Source organism: Leucoraja erinacea, chromosome 30 (assembly GCF_028641065.1).
Source record: "Leucoraja erinacea ecotype New England chromosome 30, Leri_hhj_1, whole genome shotgun sequence".
NCBI lineage: Eukaryota > Metazoa > Chordata > Chondrichthyes > Rajiformes > Rajidae > Leucoraja > Leucoraja erinaceus.
This window is the reverse complement of record NC_073406.1, coordinates 4,518,382-4,546,298: the sequence shown is the minus strand read 5'-3', so window position 1 is coordinate 4,546,298 and position 27,917 is coordinate 4,518,382. Positions and strand designations below refer to the sequence as shown.

At 44.1% G+C, this 27,917-nt stretch overlaps 2 protein-coding genes across 2 annotated transcripts in view; one reads left to right on the top strand and one right to left on the bottom strand.

The window, feature by feature from the left end:
• Positions 1-27: 27 nt before the first annotated feature.
• Positions 28-12,897, bottom strand: LOC129711523 (uncharacterized). Its single transcript, XM_055659184.1, has 5 exons — positions 12,810-12,897; positions 10,100-10,227; positions 8,681-9,581; positions 5,924-6,097; positions 28-2,918 (listed from the first exon to the last, which is right to left on the bottom strand). The coding sequence occupies exons 1-5, from the start codon at positions 12,875-12,877 to the stop codon at positions 2,747-2,749; spliced, it is 1,443 nt and encodes a 480-aa protein (XP_055515159.1). The 5' UTR covers positions 12,878-12,897; the 3' UTR covers positions 28-2,746.
• A 422-nt stretch (positions 12,898-13,319) lies between these two features.
• atad3 (ATPase family AAA domain containing 3) overlaps positions 13,320-27,917 on the top strand; it is a 48,199-nt gene continuing 33,601 nt past the window's right edge. The window contains exons 1-7 of the mRNA XM_055659183.1: positions 13,320-13,576; positions 15,744-15,820; positions 16,830-16,931; positions 18,250-18,309; positions 21,907-21,976; positions 23,254-23,419; positions 26,574-26,643. Of these exons, the coding sequence (XP_055515158.1) occupies positions 13,363-13,576; positions 15,744-15,820; positions 16,830-16,931; positions 18,250-18,309; positions 21,907-21,976; positions 23,254-23,419; positions 26,574-26,643 (759 nt within the window). The 5' untranslated portion in view covers positions 13,320-13,362. The remainder of the gene's footprint in view (positions 13,577-15,743; positions 15,821-16,829; positions 16,932-18,249; positions 18,310-21,906; positions 21,977-23,253; positions 23,420-26,573; positions 26,644-27,917) is intronic.

The following is a 27,917-nucleotide window of genomic DNA, read 5'->3' as shown; positions in this document are numbered from 1 at the left end:
TTGGAGGAAGTCACTCTGAAACAGTGCTGTTGTCAAATCATGTTTAATCAGAGATATTCAACAACGGAAACATTGCAGAGACAGCTGGAAACAAGATGCCAGTTATGATATGGGTTCACTGACTCCAATTGTATCTATAAATTGCTCATCAGTAACAATGCATTGTTTTCCAAAAATGTTAATAAATAGACCAGGACAGACACTCCCAGACTTAAACTCGGACTGAGGTAAGCAATTCTGTACTCAGTCCCGAGTGCAATCAAGATAGTTTGTCATTTCCACAACACTCATGTTTACATCGGAAACAAGCCGGCAATGGCGGTCGCGCCTCCCCACACGTATGTGCGCCAAAGAAATTCGTTAAAACCAGGAAGGTCCAGGTTACCAGACTTTGATCTGATTAATGAAACTTACCTTGATGAGAGATACATTATTCTGGTCTGGTCCAAACTGTGCAGCAGACTCTCCACAAAGCTCCAGCAATTCTGCAGCCACAATTGGTATCCAGAAAATGTAGCCTTTACATACATTGAAAGATTGCACGCTCAGGATGCGCTAGTTACAGTACCTGATTGAGTGTCTGCCCCCCCAGCATACATTTCACATCTTCGATGCTCGCATAGAAACAAGTTGGGAGATAATATAAAGCAATTTGTAGAACAGATAGCGTTGATAATCTCCGGGGAGATCACACAGTAGAATTATGATCCATTATGGTCCATTTTCCAAAGTACAACAAGGTCCAGAAAGTGCTGGAGGAACTCAGTGGGTCGGGCAGCACCTTTGGTGGGATGTTTCAGGTCAAGCCTGAAAAAACTTCTGCACAGTCTGTTCATTCCCTGCCCAGATGCTGCCTGACCCACCAAGTTCCTCCAGCACTTTGTAATTTGTTCACGATTCCAGCATCTGCAGTTCCTTGTGTCCACAAAATGTACCCAGTCAGATAGAGCCAGGTTTAGTTTCGTTTTAGAGATACGGAGTGAAAACAGGCCCTTCGGCCCACGCCGACCAATGATCACCCATACACTAGTTCTATCCAGCACACTGGGGCCAATTTACAGTGGGCTCATTTACCTACAAACCTGCACGTCTTTCGGACGTGGGAGGAAACCGGATCTCCCAGAGAAAACCCACACAGTCACAGGGAGAACGTACAAACTCCGTACAGTCAGTACCCATAGTCAAGATGGACTCTGGCGCTGTAAGGCAGCAACTCTACCGCTGTGCCACCCTTAACATTACATCCAAATAAAATAAAAGCACCGATTGTCAGGAATGAAAAGTAGGGGATAATGATCGTGTGATAACAAGCTGGCAAATAATGGATAGAGAAGGGGATGATTTTACTGACCTAGCCAGTTCTTGAAGGAGTCATCATAATAAAGTGAATGATATAATGCACTATGAGTGATGGAGGTGAAAATGATTTTATAGGTACAAAATAGATGCAATATGTGCAATCAATGTAAAATGGGGACCAATAAAAGAATGAATTGTGATCAAATCAAGAGAGGGTTATAATATATCGGTACTCCAAGCTGATCAATGTGGCAACCATAACATAGAGGAGAGAATATCAAGCAGTGTCGGTGATCCAGAGCTGATGAATAACACTAGATAGGAGACACAAGAGACTCCAGATGCTGGAATTTGGAGCCAAAATTAAACTGCTGGAGGAACTCAGCAGGACAAACAACATCCAGTATCCAGTCCTGACGCAAGTCTCCACCCAATAGGTTTGTTATCCCTTTGCTTCCACAGATGCTGCTCAACCCTGGTTCCTCCAGCAGCTTGTTTTGTGCAATAACCCCAGATAAGCTGAACCACAAGGAAATATTGACAAAACTGGGACTTTCTGACATGAAATCAGACGATTAAGAGGTAGGCTCGAGGGTGTAACTAAAACAAAAGTCAAACGGCACAATTTAATTTAGCAAAGGGAAAGTTTCAAAATGAGGTCAAAGCAAAGACAGATCAACAATTGGTTGGGAAATAGAATTAATAGTCATAGATGAAACACATTGCCACTTTGTTGGGAGGTGGATATTTATCAACCCACCTAAGGTTCAGTCAAGTTAGCAAACATCGGCATGCACCTCAAACCTGTTTGACTGTGATTGAGTGAGATTCTACTGAGGGGTGAAGCCTGAGCACATAGAGAGATCTCACTCCTAGTGGAGGTCACAATGCTTTGTTGAGCTTTGGTGTCTGATGAGATCAGTGTAACTCCAATAATCCCCCATCTGAATATTTGGAAATCCGAATGCGTTGGCACCTAAATCGCTGTGGCTGACGTGCTGACACCTGCATTCCCTTTAACTCACTGGGCTCCCAATTCCTCAGCTCCCTTTCACGGGCTGGGGCTCCAATTCCCGTGCTCCCATTCGCACACCATAGCCTCGGTTCTCTAAGTTCCTTTCACTCGCCACTCTTGGTTCTCGTGCATCCTTCCATTCACTGAGGCCCTGGTTCCTGCAATCCCTTGAAACTCACCTGGTCTCTGTTTCTCTGCGGCTTCCCTGGCACTAACCAGGTTCATTGGAAAATGTAATATTCTACTGTGTAACATCTAAAAAAGATAGCAAATTAGTAGTAGAGTGGAGCATAAATGGCAACAGCATCCAAATCTCCAGTGTCAGCTGTACCAAAGTCCAGTGCAATCCATGCTGGATTCAGTCTTTACTGCACATAGTAATTGTACCATTTTGTATCAAAGTCAGGAATGTTAGCTGAATCAGGAGGAGGGTCACTGCTGAACATCCCAAGGGCTCAGCGCTTCCATGCTAGCCTTGGGAGAGAAGTCCCCAGAAGCAGAGAACAGGCCCTGCCCATCGCCAGACTGCATTCCCCTGATGTTCCGCAACGTTTCATTGTTCTTGTGTGCTTCATAATGAAAGCGAGGCCCTTTCATTTCATACCTGAAACGATGCAAAACCAACCGTGTCAAAAATAAATCGATCTCCAATGATCCCTGAAGGTTAAAGATCTATAATGTAACACATCTGAGTGGTAAAAACACCCCTGGATCCCAGAAGGATTACTGTTTGGAACTCAAAATGAATGATTTAGTTATTGTCATGTGATAACAAAGATAATCTACAAATTTACACCCATTTTCTGAACCTGTGGTAAAATTATCCTCAGTTAACTGTCTCAATTTTCATTAAGAATAACTTTTTTGTTCGTAAATTTAATAATCTCGAGATAAATAGTTTTGTGCATTTAATTTAACCTACTGACAGAAAGTCCGTCACACCTTAACAAAACCAGCCTAATATCCCAATATCTTAAATATTAGATTTTCATCAAACACAGGTAACTGAAGAATGCTCCCTACTCGAAATGTCATATCCATGTTCCCCAGAGATGATGCATGACCTGCTGAATTACTGGAGAACTTTGTGTCGATTTTCTGGTAAACCAGCATCTGCAGTTCCTTGTGTCCCAATCACTGGGTAATTTATAACTTTTAAAATTTATTATAAATAACAATCTTTGACCAGAAATTCAGGATATAAACTAGAGTGTTGGCAGGTATACAGATATGTAGCCACTATACATATGTATATATTCATATACAGTGGCTTGCAAAAGTTTTCATACCCTTGAACTTTTCCACATTTTGTCACGTTACAACCACAAACGTAAATGTATTTTATTGGGATTTTATGTGATAGACCAACACAAAGTGGCGCATAATTGTGAAGTGGAAGGAAAATGAGAGATGGTTTTCACAAGGGTAGTTTTTTTTTACAAATAAGAGGGAAAAAACTGGAAAAGGGTGGCGTGCAAAAGTATTCACGGCCCCCTTTACTCTGATATCCCCTAAATAAAATCCAGTGAAGGGCCGAATTGCCTTCAGAAGTCACCTATGTTTCTATAATTAGTAAATAGAAAAAACTGAAAAGTGTGTGTATTCAATCTAACTCTGATACTAAATAAAATCCAGTGCAACTGTTCTCTGAAGGCCTCAGAGGTTTGTTAGAGAACATTAGTGAACAAACAGCATCATGAAGCCCAAGGAACACACCAGACAGGTCAGGGATAATGTTGTGGAGAAGTTTAAAGCAGGGTTAGGTTATAAAAAAATATCCCAAGCTTTGAACATCTCACGGAGCACTGTTCAATCCATCATCCGAAAATGGAAAGAGTATGGCACAACTGCAAACCTACCAAGACATGGCCGTCCACCTAAACTGACAGGCCGGGCAAGGAGAGCATTGATCAGAGAAGCAGCCAAGAGGCCCATGGTAACTCTGGAGGAGCTGCAGAGATCCACAGCTCAGGTGGGAGAATCTGTCCACAGGACAACTATTAGTCGTGCACTCCACAAATCGGGCCTTTATGGAAGAGTGGCAAGAAGAAAGCCATTGTTGAAAAAAAAGCCATAAGAAATTCCGTTTGCAGTTTGCCACAAGCCATGTGGGGGACACAGCAAAAATGTGGAGGAAGGTGCTCTGGTCAGATGAGACCAAAATTGAAGTTTTTGGCCTAAATGCAAAACGCTAACGCAGTGTGGCGGAAAACTAACACTGCACATCACCCTGAACACGCCATCCCCACTGTGAAACATGGTGGTGGCAGTGTCATGCTGTGGGGATGCTTTTCTTCAGCAGGGACAGGGAAGCTGGTCAGAGTTGATGGGAAGATGGATGGAGCTAAATACAGGGCAATCTTGGAAGAAAACCTGTTAGAGTCTGCAAAAGACGAGATTAGGGCGGAGGTTCACCTTCCAGCAGGACAACAACCCTAAAAATACAGCCAGAGCTACAATGGAATGGTTTAGATCAAAGCATATTCATGTGTTAGAATGGCCCAGTCAAAGTCCAGACCTAAATCCAATTGAGAATCTCTGGCAAGACTTGAAAATTGCTGTTCACAGACGCTCTCCATCCAATCTGACTGAGCTTGAGCTATTTTGCAAAGAAGAATGGGCAAAAATTTAAGTCTCTAGATGTGCAAAGCTGGTAGAGACATACCCCAAAAGACTTGCAGCTGTAATTGCAGCGAAAGGTGGTTCTACAAAGTATTGACTCAGGGGGGCTGAATACTTTTGCACGCCACACTTTTCAGTTTTTTATTTGTAAAAAAATTTGAAAACCATGTATCATTTTCCTTCCACTTCACAATTATGCACCACTTTGTGTTGGTCTATCACATAAAATCCCAATAAAATACATTTACATTTGTGGTTGTAACGTGACAAAAAGTGGAAAAGTTCAAGGGGTATGAAATCTTTTGCAAGCCACTGTACATATATGTGTGTGTGTGTGTGTGTGTGTGTGTGTGTGTGTGTGTATATATATATAATAAATCTACACATATATACACACACACACACACACATAATATATATACATACATACATAGACACACATATAATATATATACACACACACATATATACACACACATATACACACACATATATACTTTAACAGAACTATAACAGAAACTTTCTGTCAGTATGTTAAAAACCTCTAAACGTTGTCACTTACTCCACCCGCCTGCCAATCAAACACCCTCTCTTCTGTATCCACCTATCAATTGCCAGGAAAAGACACAAAATGCTGAAGTAACTCATCGTGTCGCCCAGCATCACTGGAGAACATGGATAGGTAATGTTTCGTGTGGGGACCCTTTAGTCTGAATAAAGCTCCCGACCCGGAATATCACCGATCCTTGTTTTCCAGGGAGGATTCCTCGCCCCCCTGAGTTACTCCAGCATGAGTGTCACTTTTGTAAACAAGCATCTGCAATCCCTTGCTTCTATTACTTGCCAGGCTTTGTCCCACCCCACCTCTTTTCTCCAGCTTCCTCCCCCTATTCGAAAGAAGAGTCCCGACCCGACCCATCGCTCCCCAGGTGCTGCCTGAGCTGCTGAGTTCCTCCAGCACCGTGTGTTAACACAGTGCCTCTCTACCATTTGAGCTGCGGTCCCCGGAGTCTCTCCAGTTCTTGTTGGCGTTTCAGCTCCAGGAGTAACTCTTCCTCCACACGGAGACGCTGCAGCCGCAGTTGAGACAGTTCTTGCTGGTACGGAGACGTTTCCACCAGGGACAGCCTAGTGTCGCCCTCTGCCAGAGTTTGCAGGAACCTGCAGGAACAAGTTGATGATATACGTATTGCTTTATTGTTGTCAAGTGCACTGAGACACAGCAAAAAGTCTTTGTCTGCATGCTGTCCAATTAAATTAATAATCGAGTATAGAAGTTGGGATGTAATGTTAAAATTGTACAAGGCATTGGTGAGGCCAATTCTGGAGAATGGTGTACAATTTTGGTCGACTAATTATAGGAAGGATGTCAACAAAATAGAGAGAGTACAGAGGAGATTTACTAGAATGTTGCCTGGGTTTCAGCAACTAAGCTACAGAGAAAGGTTGAACATGTTAGGGCTTTATTCTTTGGAGCGCAGAAGGTTAAGGGGGGACTTGATAGAGGTTTTTTAAATGATGAGAGGGATAGACAGAGTTAACGTGGAAAAGCTTTTCCCACTGAGAGTAGGGAAGATTCAAACTTCATTCAAACAACAGGAAGATTGTTCCCGATGTTAGGGAAGTCCAGGACAAGGGGTCACAGCTTAAGGATAAAGGGGAAATCCTTTAAAACCGAGATGAGAAGAACTTTTTTCACACAGAGAGTGGTGAATCTCTGGAACTCTCTGCCACAGAGGGTAGTTGAGGCCAGTTCATTGGCTATATTTAAGAGGGAGTTAGATGTGGCCCTTGTGGCTAAGGGGATCAGGGGGTATGGAGAGAAGGCAGGTACGGGATACTGAGTTGGATGATCAGCCATGATCATATTGAATGGCGGTGCAGGCTCGAAGGGCCGAATGGCCTACTCCTGCACCTAATTTCTATGTTTCTATGTTTCTAAACAAGGGGACATGACTTGAGAATTAAGGGACTGAAGTTTAGCGGTAACATGAGGGGGAACTTCTTTACTCAGAGAGTGGTGGCTGTGTGGAATGAGCTTCCAGTGAAGGTGGTGGAGGTAGGTTCGTTTTTATCATTTAAAAATAAATTGGATAGTTATATGGACGGGAAGGGAATGGAAGGTTATGGTCTGAGCGCAGGTATATGGGACTAGGGGAGATTATGTGTTCGGCACGGACTAGAAGGGTCGAGATGGCCTGTTTCCGTGCTGTAATTGTTATATGGTTGTATGGTAAATCAGTTCAATCAAGCCAAGTACCAAAGGTAGAGAAAAATACCAGAATGAAGAATGTTATCTGACCAAGACCATTTTTGAGTAACTAACCTACAAACACCCCCCCCCCCCCCCCTTCCCAGTGTCCCAATTGGATTCATACCCATTCTCCCATTCCCCATCCCCTCCCAGCTACATTCCTTACCCTGACTTCACAATTCACATTTCTTCTTTTACCTTTTGTCATTTTATCTCTAGCCTTTGTCCACCCATCTATCAACAAATCTCCCCTTATTTGTATCCATGTCTCACTTAAAAGGATACAAAATGCTGGAGTAACTCAGCGGGTCAGGCAGCATTCCTGGAGGACATGGATAGGTGACGTTTCAGGTCGGCACCCTTCTGCAGAAGAAGGTCCCGGTCCAATATATCACCAATTAGATGAAGTTCTAGGGGCTAGCGGAATCAATGGATATGGGGAGAAGGCAGGCACGGGTTACTGATTGGGGATGATCAGCCATGATGCAATGAATGGCGGTGCTGGCTCAAAGGGCCAAATGGCCTCCCTCCTGCACCTTTTTCCATGTTCAATCCATGTTCTCCAAGGATGCTGCCTGATCCACTGAGTTACTCCAACACTTTTTTTTCTAAACAGCATATGCAGTTCCTCGTTTCTCCACCTGTCACTTGCCTGGCTGTGTCCTGCCCCCACTACAATCAGTCTGAAGAAATGCCCCGACCTGAAATGTCCATGTTCTGCAGAGTCCTCACCCCTTGAGTAACTCCACGACTTTGTGTCTGTTTTTGCAAACCAAAACCTGCAATTCCTTGTATCTAAAATGTTCAAGATCATTTTTAACTTTAGACCACAAAGCTGATGGATGCAAGGAAGGTGTACATCCATTCTGATTAAAAACAAGCTGCAAGGAGGGTTGCGTGCAGGGATTGGACTTCCCAGGCAGGCAGTGGAACCAAACAAAATGAAAAGTGGGAAGAAAAATAACAGTAAATGACAATTAAATGGTTTTGGATAGATTAACTTTTCTATACACTTTGGTTGTGGATGGAATAAATCACAGCAAACAGGAGGTACGTTCAGCATTGAAGTAGACCTTTAGCTCAGCCTCAAACAAAAACATGATAGAACACAAAGTGATAGAGGAACTCGGTGGAAGCAATGGACAGATTACATTTTGGGTCAGATTGAGCCAGTCTAAAGAAGTCTTGACCCAGAAACATTGCCTGTCCATTCCCTCCAAAGATGCTCCCAAACCTGCTGAGTTTCTCCAGCACTTTGTGCCTCGATCAAGATTCCAGCATCTGCAGTTCCTCCAAAAACACAAAATAAATCTTTATTCTTAAACAGATCCTGACCATGGCTTCCAATAGCTGAATCTGGAACTCTCGATCTCTGGTTGTCCGTTGATTTACCTTCAATTTCTACCTCCTGTTAGTGACCTAGAAAGTCATGTATGATTTCTAAAACCTTGTTTGTAGCAGTATAGTTTAGGTAAGGAGAGGAAAACCACCTTTCGCTGATCTCCTGTGTCGAAGGTGCAGCTACATCCAGAGCAGTGAAGCTGCGCGGAGCTCTCCAGGAACTCAGACCATCATCCAGGCGGTGATCAGGTTGAGAGCTGGGGTTGAATGATCGCAGGCTGTAGGAATACGATCTAAATGGCTTGGCGATGGTCACCTTCCTACTCCCTGCTTTCTGCCTCTTTAAGGGTGGAGGGGGCCTGCCACATGCGTTTACTTTGGTGGAATTTGGTCTCCACACTGGTTTGGGAGAACGAGGGCGGGAATGCTGCCAATGAACTCTTTTGGAAGCAGGGGACAGAGAACGCGAGCGGATGTTTCTGGAGCGTCTGAGAGTCCGAAACTGGTCTTGGAGGGATGAAGATCTTGTTCTTTCAGGTGACTGAAGCCGGACGGGAATCTGCGGAGGAAGAAGGGCGCTGACTCCAATTAAGTGTGGCGCACCCACGCTAACGGGTAGGGTTTCCTTGTAGGCGATGTCGACCGGCGAGATGGTGGAAGGCGTGAAGGTTTTGCTGGAGAGTTCACTCCCTGTGAGACCCACCACTCGATCAACTGGAGACACAGAGTGAACAGGAACACCAAGGCTTTCAAGGGCTGGATACCTGCCCAGCGATTGCACCAAATGCCTCGGCCTCAGAAACCACTCTGACTCTGCTTGCCGACCTACATTCTCCTCATTAAATGCCCCGTTGGTTTGTGCTGGCCAGTCACCATTTCTGTTGCCTGGGCTGGAATTGCTCTCCAAACCGCCTATCCTTTTGTAGTCTGTCCTTAATGCGGGGGTCAGGCTTGAAGTCAGACTTTTCACCTGCATCTTTAGTTCACTTAAACTCTGTTCCAATTCATCGATGCTGGGGCTGTCCTTCTGGCTGCCAGACAAAGGCATCTCTAATTAAAAGACAAAACATCAACGCATTAATCAATTTTATGTTCCACCTTATTGCTCTGACAATTACATTTAACAACGGATTTAAAAGTAATTAAAGATGAAAATTAAAGTATGTTGTAAAAGTTTAAAAAAATTGAAGTAACGCTACATTAAATTAATTTGAAATGCCAATATTCTTAGATTTTAGTTTAGAGATGCAGCATGCAGTGAACCGAGTCCACGCTGAGCATTGATCACACTAACTCAGTGTTATCCCATTTTCTCAGCACACCAGAGGCAATTTACAGAGACCAATTAACCTACAAACCAGCACATCTCTTTGGGATGTGGGAGCAAACCCAGGTGGTCAGAGGGGGAATGTGCAAACTCCACACTGACAGCAACCGAGGTCAGGATCGAAACCGGTCTCTCATGCTGTGTTGGAGTGGCTCTACCAGCTGCGCCACTGTGCCGCCTGCTTCAAACCAGTGCAAAACACTTCGGTCTCAGTATAAATGTGTATAGCATTAAATCGTACCACTTAGTCCGTCATCTATGCGGTGGTCCATTGAGCTACTGTTGAACTCCCAGTCTGCAGACGGGCCACTTGGTACTTGCATGGTGAATGTCTTTTGGGAGTTTGTGAGATGTTCATTTGGCCTATGCCTGAAAAATAAATTAAATAAATTGGTTACTACCTCTGATATAAAACAAATCTTCCTCTCTTAAATCTGCTGGTTCCAGGCTAACAAATTAATTATCTTAGACTCGTAGCATTGATTTTAAATTAGGGTTGGACTCCAAAGGCTCAATCTAATGTGAATTAGCCTGAATTAGACAAATCATGGTCTATTCTATGCTGCATTCTGTAAAATGCACGCCTACCTCAGGTAAATGGGAAAAAAATTGGCCTCTACAGGATCACAAGCAATCCAAATAGTAGTCTCGGCATAAATATTGCTCATTTAATATGTCGGAAGGAATTGCAGATGCTGGTTTACACCAAAGATCAATGCAAAATCCTGGAGTAACTCAACGGGTCTGACAGCATCTCTGGAGAAAAAGAATAGATGAAGTTTCAGGTCTTCAGAATGAGAGGATAGGCAATGTTTCAGGTTGAAACCCTTCATCAGACCAAATGACCCAAAACATTGACTATTCCTACTCTCCAGAGATGCTGCCTGACCTACTGAGTTATTCCAGCATTTTGTGTCTATCTTCTGCTCATTTAATTGTCCTCTTCTACTCGTATTTCAGAAATTGATTTATGGTCATAGAGGAATACAAAAAGAAGCACTTAGATACCACTTATATATCAGAGATATTTGGAGACTTCTATATCTTGATAATAGACACAAACAACTGGAGTAATTGTGTCTATCTTCAGTTTAAACCAGCATCTGCAGTTCCTTCCTACACATTCTAACTATTGTTAGTTAGGCACACATGGCAGATGATTTGTTCCACAAATGGCATTGGAATAAATTTTGATCAGAATACTAAGATCTGCTCTTTCTCAAATATCATCTTGTGACCCTTTATATTCACACAAGGGCCTTGGTTTAATCTGTCTTCTAAAAGAAGAGAACTTCACCAATACAACACTCCTTCAAGACAATAGTTAAGTGTCAGTTTGGATCTAGTTCCTGTGGTAATTCCTTATCAAAATACTTGGCCAGCCGAATACTTGAAGAATTTAAAAATGGTGTTATGAACAAAATGTCTTCCATTTATAATTGGGTTAATTAGATTTATAAACAGTCTTGGGAATCATACTACATAAATTTGTCTATTTTCAATGCAAGTCGTGAAACAGTAGTACTACGGTATGACATTTTAGTAAACTCTGCACCTTTTTAACTATTTTCAGGGATGGCACATTCCTCGTCATTTCAGTTCCACCAGAGAGATAAATCTGTCTATTTCCTTACAGAGGACCACTGTTGTGTATTTTTACTGATCTTTGAGATTTCTCACTTTATATTGGTGGTGGTGTGCGATACATTAATTTAATTGGTGTCCCTTTCTAGTGGGGACAATGGTGTGAAACGAAACTGATCTATTAAAAAATAAGCAGAGTGCATATTTGCTAACCAATGCTTTACAATATAATTTGTTTATTTTTAATGCCCAACAATGGAAAATGCTGATAATGGTGCATATTTATTATCTGTCGCTTACTACCCTGAGCATATATCGGGAGTTCTTCACGTTAGACTTTATTCCTAAAAAGTGAATAATGAAAATTATGGATTTAATTATAAATTGTGTATTATCTGGGGTAATATGAAACATAGCATGGTGCTTTTAGGCTTTCCTGGTGTGCATTCGGCCCTTCGAGCCTGCACCGCCATTCAATATGATCCTTGTATTTCATCCAACTCAGTATTCCTGTACCTGCCTTCTCTCCAGTTACCCTCTGATCCCCTTGGCCACAAGGGCCACATCTAACTCCCTCTTAAATATAGCCAATGAACTGACCTCAGACTACAATCTGTGGCAGAGAGTTCCAGAGATTCACCACTCTCTGTGTGAAAAAAGTTCTCATCATCTCGGTTTTAAAGGATGTCCCCCTTATCCTTAAGCTTGTGACCCCTTGTCCTGGACTTCCCCAACATCGGGAACAATCTTCCTGCATCTAGCCTGTCCAACCCCTTAAGAATTTTGTAAGTTTCTATAAGATCCCCTCTCAATCTCCTAAATTCTAGAGAGTATCAACCAAGTCTATCCAGTCTTTCTTCATAAGACTAATCTGGTGTTATATGCAACCATTGCATGGTGCTTTTAGCTTTCTGGTGTGCATGGATTTCAGGACCACCAAAGAACCTTGTATTTTATCCTTGTAATATTGCTGAGGTGACCCGTTGTCTTGTTAAAAACATTCCATTGTACCGATGACCCTGTGTTAACCTACATATGACCCAGAACAATTAGGACCATAATAAAGGAGAGAGTGTTAAAATAAACCATCAGTTTTATTTGAACAACACAATGTGCCAAACTCATCTTCAAATGTATTAAACGGATAAAAAAAAGGCACGATTGGGTTGCAATATCGTGGAATTTGTGACGTTTTCGCTGCTATTCCTAACAAAAGAGCTTCATTCTCACAAGCCGCAGCCGCCATGGCGTCCATAGCAACCAGGGTAGCAACGGCAGCCCCGGCCGCCGCTCGGACACCGGTTGAGATCATTCGTGAGCTGTGTGTTTTCTCTGATCGCCGCAATCGATGCGGTGGCGGCTCTTACCTCAGGGGGCTTCTGAACCCGTGCAGGACGAATGCTCGGTCGGCGCCCCGAGTTGCCGGCTCCGCCATCTTGAAGTAGGCCGGGCGGGTGGGGGGGGGGCACTTCCGGCCGCACCGACGGCCAATCAGATCGCACGGCGCCCCCTCCTAGCAACCAATGGGAATGTCCCATTCCGAGCATTGGGGCGCAGCGGTCGCCGGCTAACCAATCAGATGGCACAGGACCACCCCTAGCAACCAATGGAAATCTCCCATTATGACCATTGGGGCGCAGGGGGCGCCGGCTGACCAATCAGATGGCACAGGACCACCCCTAGCAACCAATGGAAATCTCCCATTATGACCATTGGGGCGCAGGGGGCGCCGGCTGACCAATCAGATGACACGGGGCCACCCCCTACAACCAATGGGAATCTACGATTCTGACCAAGGGGGCGCCGGTTGGCCAATCAGCAGGGCGGGGTGTTGGAGGCGGGCGGGCGCGCATGCGCGGTGGTGACGAGGTCACTGGGTCACCGCGCGCGTGTGGAGCAACCGCCGCCCGCCCGCCCGCCATGTCCTGGATCTTCGGCTTGAACAAGGGCGGCCCGCCGGCTGCGGGCGATGCTGCGGGACCGGGGCCTGGGCCGCCGGCTGTGCCCCCCCCGCCCGGGGCTGGTGGCGGTGGCGGTGACGGAGACCGGCTCAAGGACAAGGACAAGTGGAGCAACTTTGACCCCACCGGCCTGGAGCGGGCGGCCAAGGCGGCCCGGGAGCTCGACTCGTCCCGTGAGTGGGAACCCCGGCCTCCCGATCCCAGCTGGAGCCCCTGGACCCCCCGGGGCTGATCGTGGGGACCAGGGGCCCTGTCCCCCCCCCGGGGTGGGGTGGGCGATGGGGGGGCTAACTCGGGCAATGTCCCTCCCGGGCGGCCAAGGGCCTTATCACGGAGCGGGAGCCTGGGACAGGGCATCCGACACAGGGATGTGGTCCTGGGGACAGCAGGATCTGATATGGGCTAGGGGGGGGGGGCAGTGGGATCTGTCAATGGCGCCGGCCACAGTCTGACAAGGGGGGCACCAGGATCTATCACTGTTTGGGGGTCTGGGAACAGTGGGGTCCATCACCGTGCGCCAGGAACAGTGGGATCTGTCAGAGGGACGTTGGGCTTAGGGGCCTCGTGGTAGTGTTCTCTATCGTGACCTCTGGGCTTTGTTTATCTTGCAAACGGCCAGATGTAGTTGGTGTATTGATTTTACTCTCCTGGTATCCAGCGAAGCTACCATTAGATTGGGTAATAGCATCTGTGATACACTTATTCAAAAACGGTGGGAGGCAGAAAGCAAAAGGGAGCGGGCCCAGTGGCTTAACATCAGCCATAAAGAAAATATTAGAAACTATTAAGCGTGTTACTGCTGGAAAATTGTCTTGGATGAAGGTTCAGCCGCTATGATTGTTAAGTTTGCTCAATGACACAAAGCATAAATGGGATACAGCAAAAATAACTGCAGAAGGAACTCAGCGGGTCAGGCAGCATCTGTGGAAGGTAATAGATAGTAGCCTGACCTGCTGAATTCCTTCTGCAGGTTTGTTTTAACTACAGATCAAATTCCAGCATCTGCCGTCTGTTGTAAAGGGGGATGAATGTAGTTCGTAGACACAAAATGCTGTAGTAACTTAGCAGGACAGGCAGCATCTCTGGAGAGAAGGATGGGTGACGTTTCGGGTCGACACCCTTCTTCAGATTGATAGTTAACCAAGTGAACAATGATCTGTCAAATAGAACTTATCTCCTGTCAAAAACACAAAGTGCTAGAGAAACTCAGCTTGTCAGACAACATTTCTGGATGTTTTGGGCTGGTACTTTTCTTTGGATCTCAAGAAGACTCCCAAACTGAAATGTCACCTATCCACATCCCCCAGTGATGCTATCTGAACCGCTGTGTTTCTCCGGCAGTGTGTTCTGCGCACGGTTCCAGCATCTGCAATTCCTTGTGTATCCATCTTTTATGTATCCATCTCTTGAGGGAGTGCAGCGTAGGTTTACAAGGTTAATTCCCGGGATGGCAGGACTGTCATATGCTGAGAGAATGAAGCAGCTGGGCTTGTACACTCTGGAGTTTAGAAGGATGAGAGGGGATCTTATTGAAACATACAAAACTCTTAAGGGATCGGTCAGGCTATATGCAGAAAAAATGTCCCCGGGGGAGTCCAGAACCAGGGGTCACAGTTTAAGAATAAGGAGTAGGCCATTCAGGACTGAGATGAGGAAACACTTTTTCAACCAGAGAGTCGTGAATCTGTGGAATTCTCTGCCACAGGCAGTGGAGGCCGATTCACTGGATGTTTTCAAGAGAGAGTTAGAATTATCTCTTGGGGCTAACGGGATCAAGGGATATGGGGAAAAAGCCGGAACAGGGTACTGATTTTGGATGATCAGCCATGATCATATTGAATGGCGGTATTGCCTTGAAGGGCCAAATGGCCTACTGCTGCACCTATTTTCTGTGTTTCTATAAGTTATAAACGCAGAATTAGGCCATTCAGTCCATCAAGTCTACTCCGCCACTTAGTCAAGGATGATCTATCTTTTCCTCCTAACCCCATTCTCCTCCCTTTTCCTACAGCACCTGACACTCATACTAATCAAGACTTGACTTGGCCTCCACAGGCTTCTGTGACAGAAGGAACCTTTTGTGGCTCCTGATTGGCAAAATATTAACTTGTGTGATTAGAAAAAAATGAGAAAAGCGAATGGAATTCTATTGCTTATTGATGGAGGAATTAGCATGGGTTTGGTACCCCGTCGCTTGCCTCGGACATAAACTGACTTGAATTGTTGGAGCAATCTTGAACTTGGTAACACATTATTCAGCACTGCAAGGCTGCGACTAATCAATGTGAAGTATTTGGTTGTGGTCGAGAGTCAAATTGTTGCTTTGTTTCTTTAATTCAGGCCATGCCAAGGATGCACTGGATCTCTCTCGGTTACAAGAACAAAGTGTCCATCTGGAGCATCAGACCCGCATCAAGGTATGAGGTGGGGTTGGGAGAAGAAAATGGAGGTTGGTGGTATGTGGTGCTTGTGAGTAAATCATACCACTGCCTAGATATACATTATACAGGGGCTGAGTGGTGTGAGGAGGGGGCTCCTTCTAGTTGAATGCACGCAATGTTGCCCAATGTTGAGCGACATGGGCTATCAGTGAATTATCCAACTTACTAGCAGTCATGAGGAATAGAGTAGAATTATGCCATTCAGCCCATCAAGTCTACTCCGCCATTCAATCATAGCAATCTATCTCTCCTAACACCATTCTCCTGCCTTCTCACTGACTCTCCCACTGGGTCAGTATTCATACTGGGCAAGGCTGGTATTTTGAGTCAAGAGCACTCATTTACTTGTAGCCTTGGTAGGAACATTTGTTCCGTAGGATTTGGTGACATAATGGTGCAACAGTTGATACTACAGCTGCATCACAGCTCCAGAGGCTGGGGTTAAATGATGACCTTGAGTGCTGGTCCGTGCAGAGTTTGTATGTTCTCACAGTGGTGTGTGGGTAGCTCCCTACATCCTAAAAAAGTTAGTGACTGTAACTTACCCCTCAATGAAGGAAAAGAATCAAAGGGGAATTGGAAGGAGTGCATGAGACATATTATGGGGGTTCGGAGAAATAATTGGAGGAGCCAGTTTTGACTGGCTTGTTACTGAGTTTCCAGGAAAGTGAAGTTTCTGAGCATTATTACAACGGTCCGCAATGATATTTTGGTCCAGTGGACTTTCTGTTGCTGTGTGTGTGCGTGGTGTGTGTGTGTGGTACCGCAGATCATTATTTTGGTCCAGAAACATGGACTTTCTTTTGCATTGTCGAGTGTGCATTCAATATGCGCGCGTCAGTGTCCCGTACCTGTGTGACATTGCCCCTTCATTCAGTTCATGATTTTAAAGTGCCAGTGAACTGGCTCAACTAATCGGCTTAATCGGCAGATTTTTCCTGGATTGTTACAAGGTATGGGGTTGTGATTATTTTTCTGTATGCAGGAATATGAAGCAGCAGTGGAGCAACTCCGGTCTGATCAGATCAAAATCCAAGGAGAAGAGAAGCGGAAGACTCTGACTGAAGAAACCAGACAGCATCAGGCAGTAAGTTTCTGATATATTTGGGGAGCAGGTGCCTTGAATGAATGGACCTGACTTGTGCTCAGAGTTTAGAATACGGGGCATGACTTGGGAACTTCAGACCAGTGGACTGAGGTTTGGAAGAATCTGCTCCTAAACTTTTTTTTTTAATCCCATGATTGATTCCACCCATGTTTAGATTTAGGTTTATTATTGTAGTTATGTGTATCGAGCTGCAATTAAAAACTTTATTTTGCGCACTATAATAAACATGAGCTAATACTATACATAAATATAATCAAACCAAATTCATCGTCCTCCTAAGATAGACACAAAATGCTGGAGTAACTCAGCGGGATAGACAGCATCTCTGGAGAGAATCTCATCCTCCTCTTCCAAAAGCACACATCCAGATTCAGGGAGTTTCTTCCCAGCTGTTATCAGGGAACTGAATCATCCTACCTACTAGAGAGCAGTCCTGAGCTACTATCTACCTCATTGGAGACCCTTGGTCTATCTTTGATCAGATCTTACTGGACTTTATCTTGCACTAAACGTTATCCCCTTTACCATGTATCTATAATGTGGATGGATCAATGGGTAATTATGTATCGTCTTTCCGCTGACTGGTTAGCACGTAACAAAAGTTTTTCACTATACCTCAGTACACGTGACTATAAACTAAACTCAAACTCAAAACTAAAGTCAATATGTTGAACATTTGCCAACTGCCTCTATCTCCCAATGTCATCCATCCCCCTTTCCCATCCAGTTCCTATCATCCCTCACCCTTCCTTGGCCTTAACACCTGTTATGTCCTTACCCCCTCTCTTGACTCCAACTGTCTTCCCGCTCCACTCTCAGTCTGGATGCAGGCTCTTCATCTAAAACAGTGAAAATTCCCCTCGCAGATGTAACTTCAGCAACTGCGTTCCTCCAGCAGTTTGTTCGTTGCAAAACATCGATGCTTTTGGAGGGGAGGCACAAAACATCCACAGTACCTGGACGTGGGTTTTATGACTATCTTGAAACAATCTTTTCATTGTTCAAGCAAAACAAGATGCATGGCTGTGACTTTAATAGAGAGAAAATTGTCAAATAACTACTTATTCCTGATTGCAATAATGTTGCAGAATGTATTGTTGATGACGTTTCTCTGGTTTAAAAAGATCAAGCTATAAACTTGAGACTTCAGTCTGTAAATTGTGCACATAAACAAAGATTATTGTTATTGTCATAGCATTTTCAAATGGATCTGGATTTGTCTTGTAATTCAATGTTGCTGGTTTTGAGTGGTGATGTTTTATCGTGGTCAAGATATATTTGGTACTTTATTTTTCAGCGAGCTCAGTACCAGGACAAACTAGCAAGGCAGCGATACGATGACCAACTCCGTCAGCAGGTTAGTGTGTACTCTCTAAGTAGTTGCGTGTGTGATTACAGCGGTGAAGTTTTACTTTCATGGGTTGTGAACTGAGAATAATCTTTTTAATCTTCCTAAGGTCATAAGTGATAGGAGCAGAATTAGGCCATTCGGCTCATCAAGTCTACTCCGCCATTCAATTGTGGCTGGTCTTGCTGGTCTCTCCCTCCTAACCCATTCTCCTGCCCTCTCCCAATAACCCTTGACACCCATACTAATCAAACTTCAATCCTTAAAGTCTGGTTCTAATTTTTATACGATGCCTGGAAGCAACAAACAGTTTACCTTTTATGTTTCCCCTTCAACATCTTGAAAGCTTGTCATATTGGACCTTAATCATCAGCAGCATGCGATTCCAGTTAGTACAGTTGCCACTGGGCTCTTTCCAAGGTCTGCTGCCTAGATCTAACACATTACTCCTGGAGAGATCTAACGGGACTTTGAATGTCTGTAGCTTGCCTTTAATCGGAGCGTATTGTAGCCTTTGGGGTGTAAATGAGACTTGCATTTAGCTTTTTTTCACAGCTTGTCTATGACATTTCAATTCACCTGAACAATTACTTCACGCAAGCCATTATCTAACATTTTTACCATCCAGCAAGTATTTTGATTTAATCTTTAAATCTTCGAAGGCAACCATTAAATAAAATGTCCATGTGTTTAAGAAGGAACTGCAGATGCTGGAAAATCGAAGGTGCACAAAAAAGCTGGAGAAACTCAGCGGATGCAGCAGCATCTATGGAGCGAAGGAAATAGGCAACGTTTCGGGCCGAAACCCTTCTTCAGACTGAGATGTCCAGTTCTTTTTCTTTTAGATTTACGTGATGTCTCTATGAACTCTCTGCCACAGAGGGTAGTTGAGGCCACTTCATTGGCTATATTTAAGAGGGAGTTAGATGTGGCCCTTGTGGCTAAGGGGATCAGGGGGTATGGAGAGAAGGCAGGTACGGGATACTGAGTTGGATGATCAGCCATGATCATATTGAATGGCGGTGCAGGCTCGAAGGGCCGAATGGCCTACTCCTGCACCTAATTTCTATGTTTCTATGTTTCTATGTCGTCATTGCCAGAATTTGTTGTCCAACTCTAACTGCCCTAGAGATTCCTTTGGAGAAAATATATTCATAACTCATATTCATCCTTTTCATTGCAAAAGGATTTGAGTATAGGAGCAGGGAGGTTCTACTGCAGTTGTACAGGGTCTTGGTGAGACCACACCTGGAATATTGCGTACAGTTTTGGTCTCCAAATCTGAGGAAGGACATTATTGCCATAGAGGGAGTGCAGAGACGGTTCACCAGACTGATTCCTGGGATGTCAGGACTGTCTTATGAAGAAAGACTGGATAGACTTGGTTTATACTCTCTAGAATTTAGGAGATTGAGAGGGGATCTTATAGAAACTTACAAAATTCTTAAGGGGTTGGACAGGCTAGATGCAGGAAGATTGTTCCCGATGTTAGGGAAGTCCAGGACAAGGGGTCACAGCTTAAGGATAAGGGGGAAATCCTTTAAAAACCGAGATGAGAAAAACTTTTTCACAGAGAGAGTGGTGAATCACTGGAACTCTCTGCCACAGAGGGTAGTTGAGGCCAGTTCATTGGCTATATTTAAGAGGGAGTTAGATGTGGCCCTTGTGGCTAAGGGGATCAGGAGGTATGGAGAGAAGGCAGGTACGGGATACTGAGTTCGATGATCAGCCATGATCATATTGAATGGCGGTGCAGGCTCGAAGGGCCGAATGGCCTACTCCTGCACTTAATTTCTATGTTTCTATAATTGAATAAGGAGTTGCAGAATGTTAGAACTGGCAGTTATTAAGACATTTTGATATGGTTGCAATGTAAGATGATATTGCAACTTGGGATGAGAGCTCTCCATGTGGATATGCTCCTATGTATCTGCCTTCCTATCCTTGGTGATGGTAGTTACAGGTTGGGAAGGTGTTGTCCAAGTGAATAACACGGCACGCTGCATCTGTGGAGTGTGATGCTGATGGGAGCATGTGTTTATGGTGGAAGATGTAGTGCCAATCAGACACTCTACTTCGTCGTAGCAAGTGCTACATTTCCAGAGTATTGTTAGAGCTGTACTCATCCAGACAAGGCAATTTGATTCTATTGTGCAGCTGGCTCTTATTTTTTGTATGACAGAAAGTTGGGCTGTTGCAATGTAGGTCACCTGAAGCCTCTGAACTTCTCGCATGGCTGAGCTTTGTGAGTTTCTGGTCAAAGGTGATTCCCAGTAAGTTAATCAGTGCCTCCACACATTTTCCAATGTAGGTTGACCAGGTTAATTCCCAGGATGGACTGACATATGAAAGAATGGGTCGACTGGGCTTGTATTCAATGGGATTTAGAAGGATGAGATTGAAACATATAAAATTCTTAAAGGTTTAAGAAGGAACTGCAGATGCTGGAAAATCGAAGGTAGACAAATATGCTGGAGAAACTCAGCGGGTGAGGCAGCATCTATGGAGCGAAGGAAATGGGCAACGTTTCGGGTCGAAACCCTTATGCAGACTTCTTAATTCTTAAAGGATTGGACAGGCTAGATGCAAGAAAAATGCTCCTGATGTTGGGGGAGTTCAGAACTAGGGGTCACAGTTTAAGAATAAAGGGTAGGTCATTTAGGACTGAGATGAGGAAAAACTTTTTCACCCAGAAAGTTGTGAATCTGTGGGATTCTCTGCCTCAGAAGGCAGAGGAGGTAAATTCACTGGATGTTTTTAAGAGAGAGTTAGATTTAGCTCTAGGGGCTAAAGGAATCAAGGGATATAGGGAAAAAGCAGGATTGTTAGATGATCTGTCATGATCATATTGAATGCAGGTGCTGGCTCAAAGGGCCGAATGGCCTACTCCTGCACCTTTGTTTCTATTTTTTTACTCCAGGTTTTGTGGTTGTGTCTCTGATTTGAGCTTTGAACTCACCTTTAGACTCAGAAGCTTTGACTGAGACACAGTTGACACAGTTTAGGTAACCAACTAGTGTAGACTAGCCACTTCCTGTCCTCTGTAGTGTACTCCTTGGGTGGTGGTGTGCTGCAGTGGGAAATGCATGGCATGCAAGCAGCAGGTCTACTTGTAAGGTCTCAAATTATAAATTGTGCTGTACCACCAGGGGGGGCTCACACACTCCCATTGGGTTCTTGCATGCAGCAAATGCTTTCAGAGTAGCTGTAAACAATGAGACACTTCTGAAGTAGTTTAAGTTCGTTTGAGGGAAGGTGGCAAAGAGCAGAGTATTAAATTAATTTCAGCATCTGCTTCCATAAAAATGTGGTTCACTTTCTCAATTTTCCACTGAAGGCATGCTACTGAGTTCAAGAATGGGCAATAAATGTAACCCATGGCAGCACGCTGAGGAAAGGAGCATGCGTATAATGCGTAATATGTCCCAACACTTAAACAAGTCCAGTTGGCAAACTTGTCCATTTAGAATTGGCGAGTTATATATTGTAACAATGACTCTTGTACTTAGTACCTTGAGCAGAAATGTCACAGCACTTCACATCAAGTGATATTGGGCAAATACAAATATTCCCATTTCAAATAGTGATTTTTTTTTTCCTTCTCAGCAACTGTTAAATGAAGACAACTTGAGGAAACAAGAGGAATCTGTCCATAAACAAGAATCTATGCGGAGAGGTAAAGCTCTTATGTCATGCCGTAACTGATGGAGAGTCTCTGGCCCAGTAGAAAAGGTGACAAGCTTGGGGGAGTTGGAGAGTAAATGAAATGAGATTGGTGCTTCCTTCCTCCCACCCACCCCCCATTCCTCCGCCCCCAACGCCACAATCAGTCTGAAGAAGGGCTCGACCCAAAACGTCACCCGTCCATGTTCTCCAGAGTTGCTGCCAGACCTACTGAGTTACTCCAGCAGTTATTGTTTGTTTTGTTGATGCGATGCTGGTCTTGGTAAGCAGGAGTACATTGGTACAGGCAGCACATCCCTGGCCTCCTTCCAATAATCTAGTGAGGCTCTGGGCATGTACAATTTCTTTCATCCTTTTTATATTAAGACTAAATATGTGGCCCTCTTTATTTTAAAAAAAAAACTGGTGTTCCTAAAGTTCTGTGGAATAAAAGGTTCTGATTGAGAGTAATCCACACCAGCCTGGCAGCTAAGTTTCTGCTCTAAAAGCAAACATGCTAAATTAGTAAAACTGGAGATCTACACAAAAAAATGTTGAAGCAGCCTCCGGGGCTTCTCCCCGCCCCCCCCACCCCCCATCAGTCTGAAGAAGGGTTTCGGCCCGAAACGTTGACTATTTCCTTCGCTCCATAGATGCTGCTGCACCCGCTGAGTTTCTCCAGCATTTTTTTGTGTACCTTCCCAAACTCAAACTGTTTCCCACCCCATCATTTATAAACAACGATAAAATAATGACTGACTTGGTACTTTTTGCGGCCACATTTATTTCTTCACCACTCAAAGCATTTTTTGTTTTAATTTTGCCTTCACAGTGCAGCTCTTCTGGCTTGGCATATTGCAGGTTGTACCAAATTTCTAAAGGGGCCACGGCCTGAAATGTTCATCATAGATTCACTGCACTATTGTATTTTTTACAAATTGTCCTTGGGCTATGCTTGAAAGTGGTGAATCTGATGAATGAAACGTTTCATGGATTAGATAGGGATGTGCTAAATACATTTGGAATTGGCTCTCGACAAACATTTCTCAGAACTGTGTCAATCGCTGTTTATTGTTACTATGTGATTGATCTATTTCTTTATCACTTTCCCATTGGATATTTATAGCAAATCCAAGTCCACAAGTTCCCACTGAAATTGTGGTTGTTGTTTTATTTTCCAATACAAAGTAATAATAAATCCTGAATCCAGGTGCTTTCTTTACAGAAACAAATGAATGTTCATTGTCCAAGCCAAGGGGTGTTCTGATTTGACTTTTCTTTTCCGTGCAGCTACAATTGAGCATGAGATGGATCTTCGGCACAAGAACGAGATGCTGCGGATTGAAGCTGAAGCCAAGGCCCGTGCTAAGGTGGAGCGAGAAAATGCTGACCTCATCAGAGAACAGATCCGACTGAAAGCTGCTGAGCACCGTCAAACTGTTCTTGATTCCATCAAGTGAGTTTTAGGTAGATGGTGAAATTGATTTTGATAATGAAATAGAATTGATTTTTTATTTTTTTTTCCTCCTTTTCCCTTCCCGCCCGCCCAAGTCATCCCATCACTGCTCCATGTCCTTGTCTCTGTTCTCTTTGGAACGTGCAGCCTATCCAGATGCAGTACCATTTTGCAGATTAATAGAAATCTCTTCAGATGGGTGATAATGATAGTAATTACAACACTTGCCATTGAATGCCTAATGTAGGTCAGTGTGACTCACTGTATTCTGAAAATGTTAACACTTCATGGCCGCCTAATGTTTCAGCATTAAATTCAGGTGGTGAACCTGTGATTGTAGCACTGCCACAAGCTTTCTCCTTCCGTGGAATGGGAATACTGCTGCCAACACCCTCATTTATTGCCAACCCCTTTCCCCAGAGAAGGTGGTATTCAGCTCTTGCCTTGAACCATCTTGTTCTTTCGTTTGTGATTATCCCTCACTACTGTTTACCAGATCGTACGCTGGATTAGGGTGGTAATAGCTATAATAAGAGGCCTGAGGTTGGACATCGGAAGCTGAGGAGAGACCAGATAGAAGTATCTAAAATTGAGAGTCATAGACATTGGTAGCAGAACCTTTTTCCCCCTCTACGAAAATGTCAAAGACTAGAGGGCATCGCTTTAAGGTGAGAGGGACAAAGTTTAAAGGAGATGTGCTGGACAAGTTTGTTTATACACAGAGGGGAGTGCCTGGAACGTGCTGCCAGGGGTGGTGGTGGAGGCAGATATGATTGTGGCATTGAAGAAGCTTTTAGATAGGCACATGGACATGCTGGAAATGGAGGAATATAGATCAGGTGCAGGCAGATGCGATTAGTTATCTTGGCATCGTGTTTGGCACCGACATTCCTGTGCTGTACCGTTCTGTGCTCTTACGTAACAACTTCCAGTACGTTCCCCCTCAATCATAAAGGGGGTCCCTTGAAAATCATACTGCAATAGACAATAGGTGCCATTCGGCCCTTCGGGCCAGCACCGCCATTCAATGTGATCATGGAGATTGATTTCAAATATAGTGAGTTGGAAACTTGGATTATACGATGATTCCTAGTGCTTGCTGTCCCAAGTCTATCCTTGTGAGTGGTAAAGGTGATCTATTTGGAACATTTTGTTCAAAAATCCCTGCCAGTGCATTTTGAAGGTGGTGGATCGAACCAAATGCCGTATAACAGAAGCTGCAACACAAGCCGTTTTTGCGCTGATATTAGTTTTGCACTAGTTTCCTCCTTGCGGCAGTTCGATTATTTGTTGAGCGGGACATTTTCTGCCACTCATCCACATGAGGCTGGTGTGAAAAGGGTTGGCATCAATGCACTTTGAGGGGAGGCTGGATAGAAGTGTATCACATTGAGAGGCATAGGTGGGATGGACAGCCAGAACCTATTTATTTCCCAGATAAATGTCGAAGACTAGAGGACACAATTCTAAGGTGAGATGAGCAAAGTTTTAACGAGATACGCAGGGCAACTGATTTTTACACAGAGATTGGTGGGTTCCTGGAATGAGCTGCCAGAGGTGGTGGTGGTGGAGGAGGCAGATACGACAGTGAAGTTTAAGAGGCTTTTAGATGGGCATGTGAATATGCAGGGAATAGAGGGGTGTGGATCATGTACAGACAGAGGAGATCAGTCTAACGTGGCATCATGTTCAGCAAAGGCATTCCGGGTTGAAGTGTAGTTTTGTGTGCTGTTCTCTGATCGAGGTTTGCTCAAATATGATAGACCCAACGTGGCCAAACCGATCTGGATGGAGCCTGAACAATTTGCTCACACACAGTGCAAAAAGATGCATGCACTAATAATAAGCAAATTATTCTGACTTGGGATAAAGCACTGAGCCAAAATAGACCAAAACCAAATGGCAGAATATAGACAAACACACATAGTAGTGTCCTGTTGGGCTCTGGTTGTGTGCCAGGCTCTGTTTAAACAACATCCGCAGTTCCTTGTGTATACATGTTAATATGTTTACGTTGCTCCTTTAGCCTAATGCCTGATGGTGCATCAGTGGAGTATTAGCAAGCAATCTTTGATGCCCAGCCGCACATGGTGTGTTATGAATTAAAGTTGAATTAAATAACTGATTTGAGAATGTTAGATGTTGTTTTGGACGTGAATTCGAAAGACCTGGCAAGTTGCCAATATTGGTCAATAATGATTTGGTTAAACGTTGGGATATTCAAGAGGCCAGCGGCAGATAGATGCCAAGGTCTCGGAAGGTTATGGGCCTGGAAATAAATCTAGAGCCAGGCAAGGCCATAGATGGATTTGAAAACCCAGGAGAGAATTTTTAATTGTGGTATTTTGATGCATTGTATATCAGTGAGCGTGAAGGAGTGGAGTCATACTGGACAAGTTATGACTGACAGCAGGATTTTGATTGATTTAATTATAGTCATGGAAGGCCCCCAGGTATCTATTGGAATGGGAAAGTCTCAAGGTGGCAATAGCATGAATGAAGATTTCTCTAGCAGATGAGCTATGCTGGGAAGGTCTATGTACAGTGGAAATAGATTTCTAGGTGTGTAGATACGAGATCCTGTTAGTTGGTAGACAAAAGTGCTGGAGAAACTCAGCGGGTGCGGCAGCATCTATGGAGCGAAGGAAATAGGCGTGGTGGAAGATTGCAACCTTCACGCGGTTCGCCCTGTTTCGACGAATGCAATCAACCTGGCGTGCACAATCAAGTAACATCAATTAGAACAGGTTGTCCTACAACTTTAGGCTGTGCACACCATACGCAAGAAGAAGAAGGAAATAGGCAACGTTTCGGGACGAAACCCAAAGGAGATTGTTCAACTCTTTGCATGGAGCAAAGGAAATAGGCAACATTGCCTATTTCCTCCGCTCCATAGATGCTGCTGCACCCGCTGAATTTCTCCAGCGCTTTTGTCTACCCTCGATTTCCCAGCATCTGCAGTTCCTTCTTAAACAAGATCCTGTTAGTTGTTGTCTTGCTCTGTAAAGACAGTTGGGTGGGTGTAGGGAAAGATTCGTTTTGACATTGGTAGAATCTGACTTACAAATACATTCTTCTGTGTTCCTTTTTTAAATTTCTGTTCTAATGGAGAAGCTTATGATGTCTGATCCACCTTATCCCTTTGCCCCCTCAGGACAGCCGGGGCAGTTTTCGGAGAAGGATTCCGAGCCTTTGTTTCTGACTGGGACAAAGTAACAGCCACAGTAAGTGAGAAGATGTTAAACGAGGCGTTGCGATATTACTAGAATGTTGCCTGGGTTTCAGCACCTAAGTTACCGAGAAAGGTTGAACAAGTTAGGTCTTTATTCTTTGGAGCGCAGAAGGTTAAGGGGGGGACTTGATTAGAGGTCTTTAAAATTATGAGAGGGATAGACAGAGTTGACGTGGACAAGCTTTTTCCATTGAGAGTAGGGAAGATTCAAACAAGAGGACATGATTTGAGAATTAAGGGACAAATGTTTAGGGGTAACATGAGGGGGAACATCTTTACTCAGAGAGTGGTAGCTGTGTGGAATGAGCTTCCAGTGGAAGTGGTGGAGGCAGGTTCGATTTTATCATTTTTAAATAAATTGGATAGGTATATGGACAAGAAAGGAATGGAGGGTTATGGTCTGAGTGCAGGTAGATGGGACTAGGTGAGAGTCAGTGTTCGGCACGGACTAGGGCCGAGAAGGCCTGTTTACGTGCTGTAATTGTTATATGGTTATTTTATTCTCCTAGTTTTGATCAACCCACGCTACAAGGTGTAAACCATCCATTTGGGCAGGGGCTTTCTACCTGACCCCCAAATTGCCGATTAATTTTCATTGAGAGTGGAACTGCTGACTGTTACTGTCTGGTTTCCGCCCACATCCTGAAGATGTGCAGGCTTGTAGGTTAATTGGCTTCTGTAAATTGCCTCACTTTTGTAGGGAATGGATGAGAAAGTGAAATAACAGAATGACAGTGAATTGGGTGATCGATGGTCGGCATGGACCTGGTGGGCTGAAGGGACAGTTTCCATGCTGCATCTCTAAACTAAACTTCAACAAGAAGTTTTCGTCAAGGTACAAGTTAAACATAAAGCCTCAGTGGCTGTGCAGGGAAACGTTGCAAGGCTGAACCTGGCACGATAAAAATAAGATGTTGGAAGCTTGGAGAAACTAATTTACTTGACGAATATCTGCTGTACTGTAAAAGATGAATTGGGGAGAAGTTTATGCAAGTATGCAGTTTACCAAGTGCCTGAATCTGGAGCTCTATAACTAATGCATATCATTTGTCTAGAATAATGGATTGAATGCAAGGTTAAAACTGGCCATGCTCATGGGTTATTAAAGGAAACGCTTGCCCATCAGCGTGAATTCCTGGACGAGCTAATACGGCCAAACCCACTGATCTGCTAATCTTTCAATGAAGCTCTTGTGTAGTTACAGACCAGTTTTTCAAACAATTGGGTAATGTCAGTAGCACTGGAGATGCTGTAAAGATTTGCTGA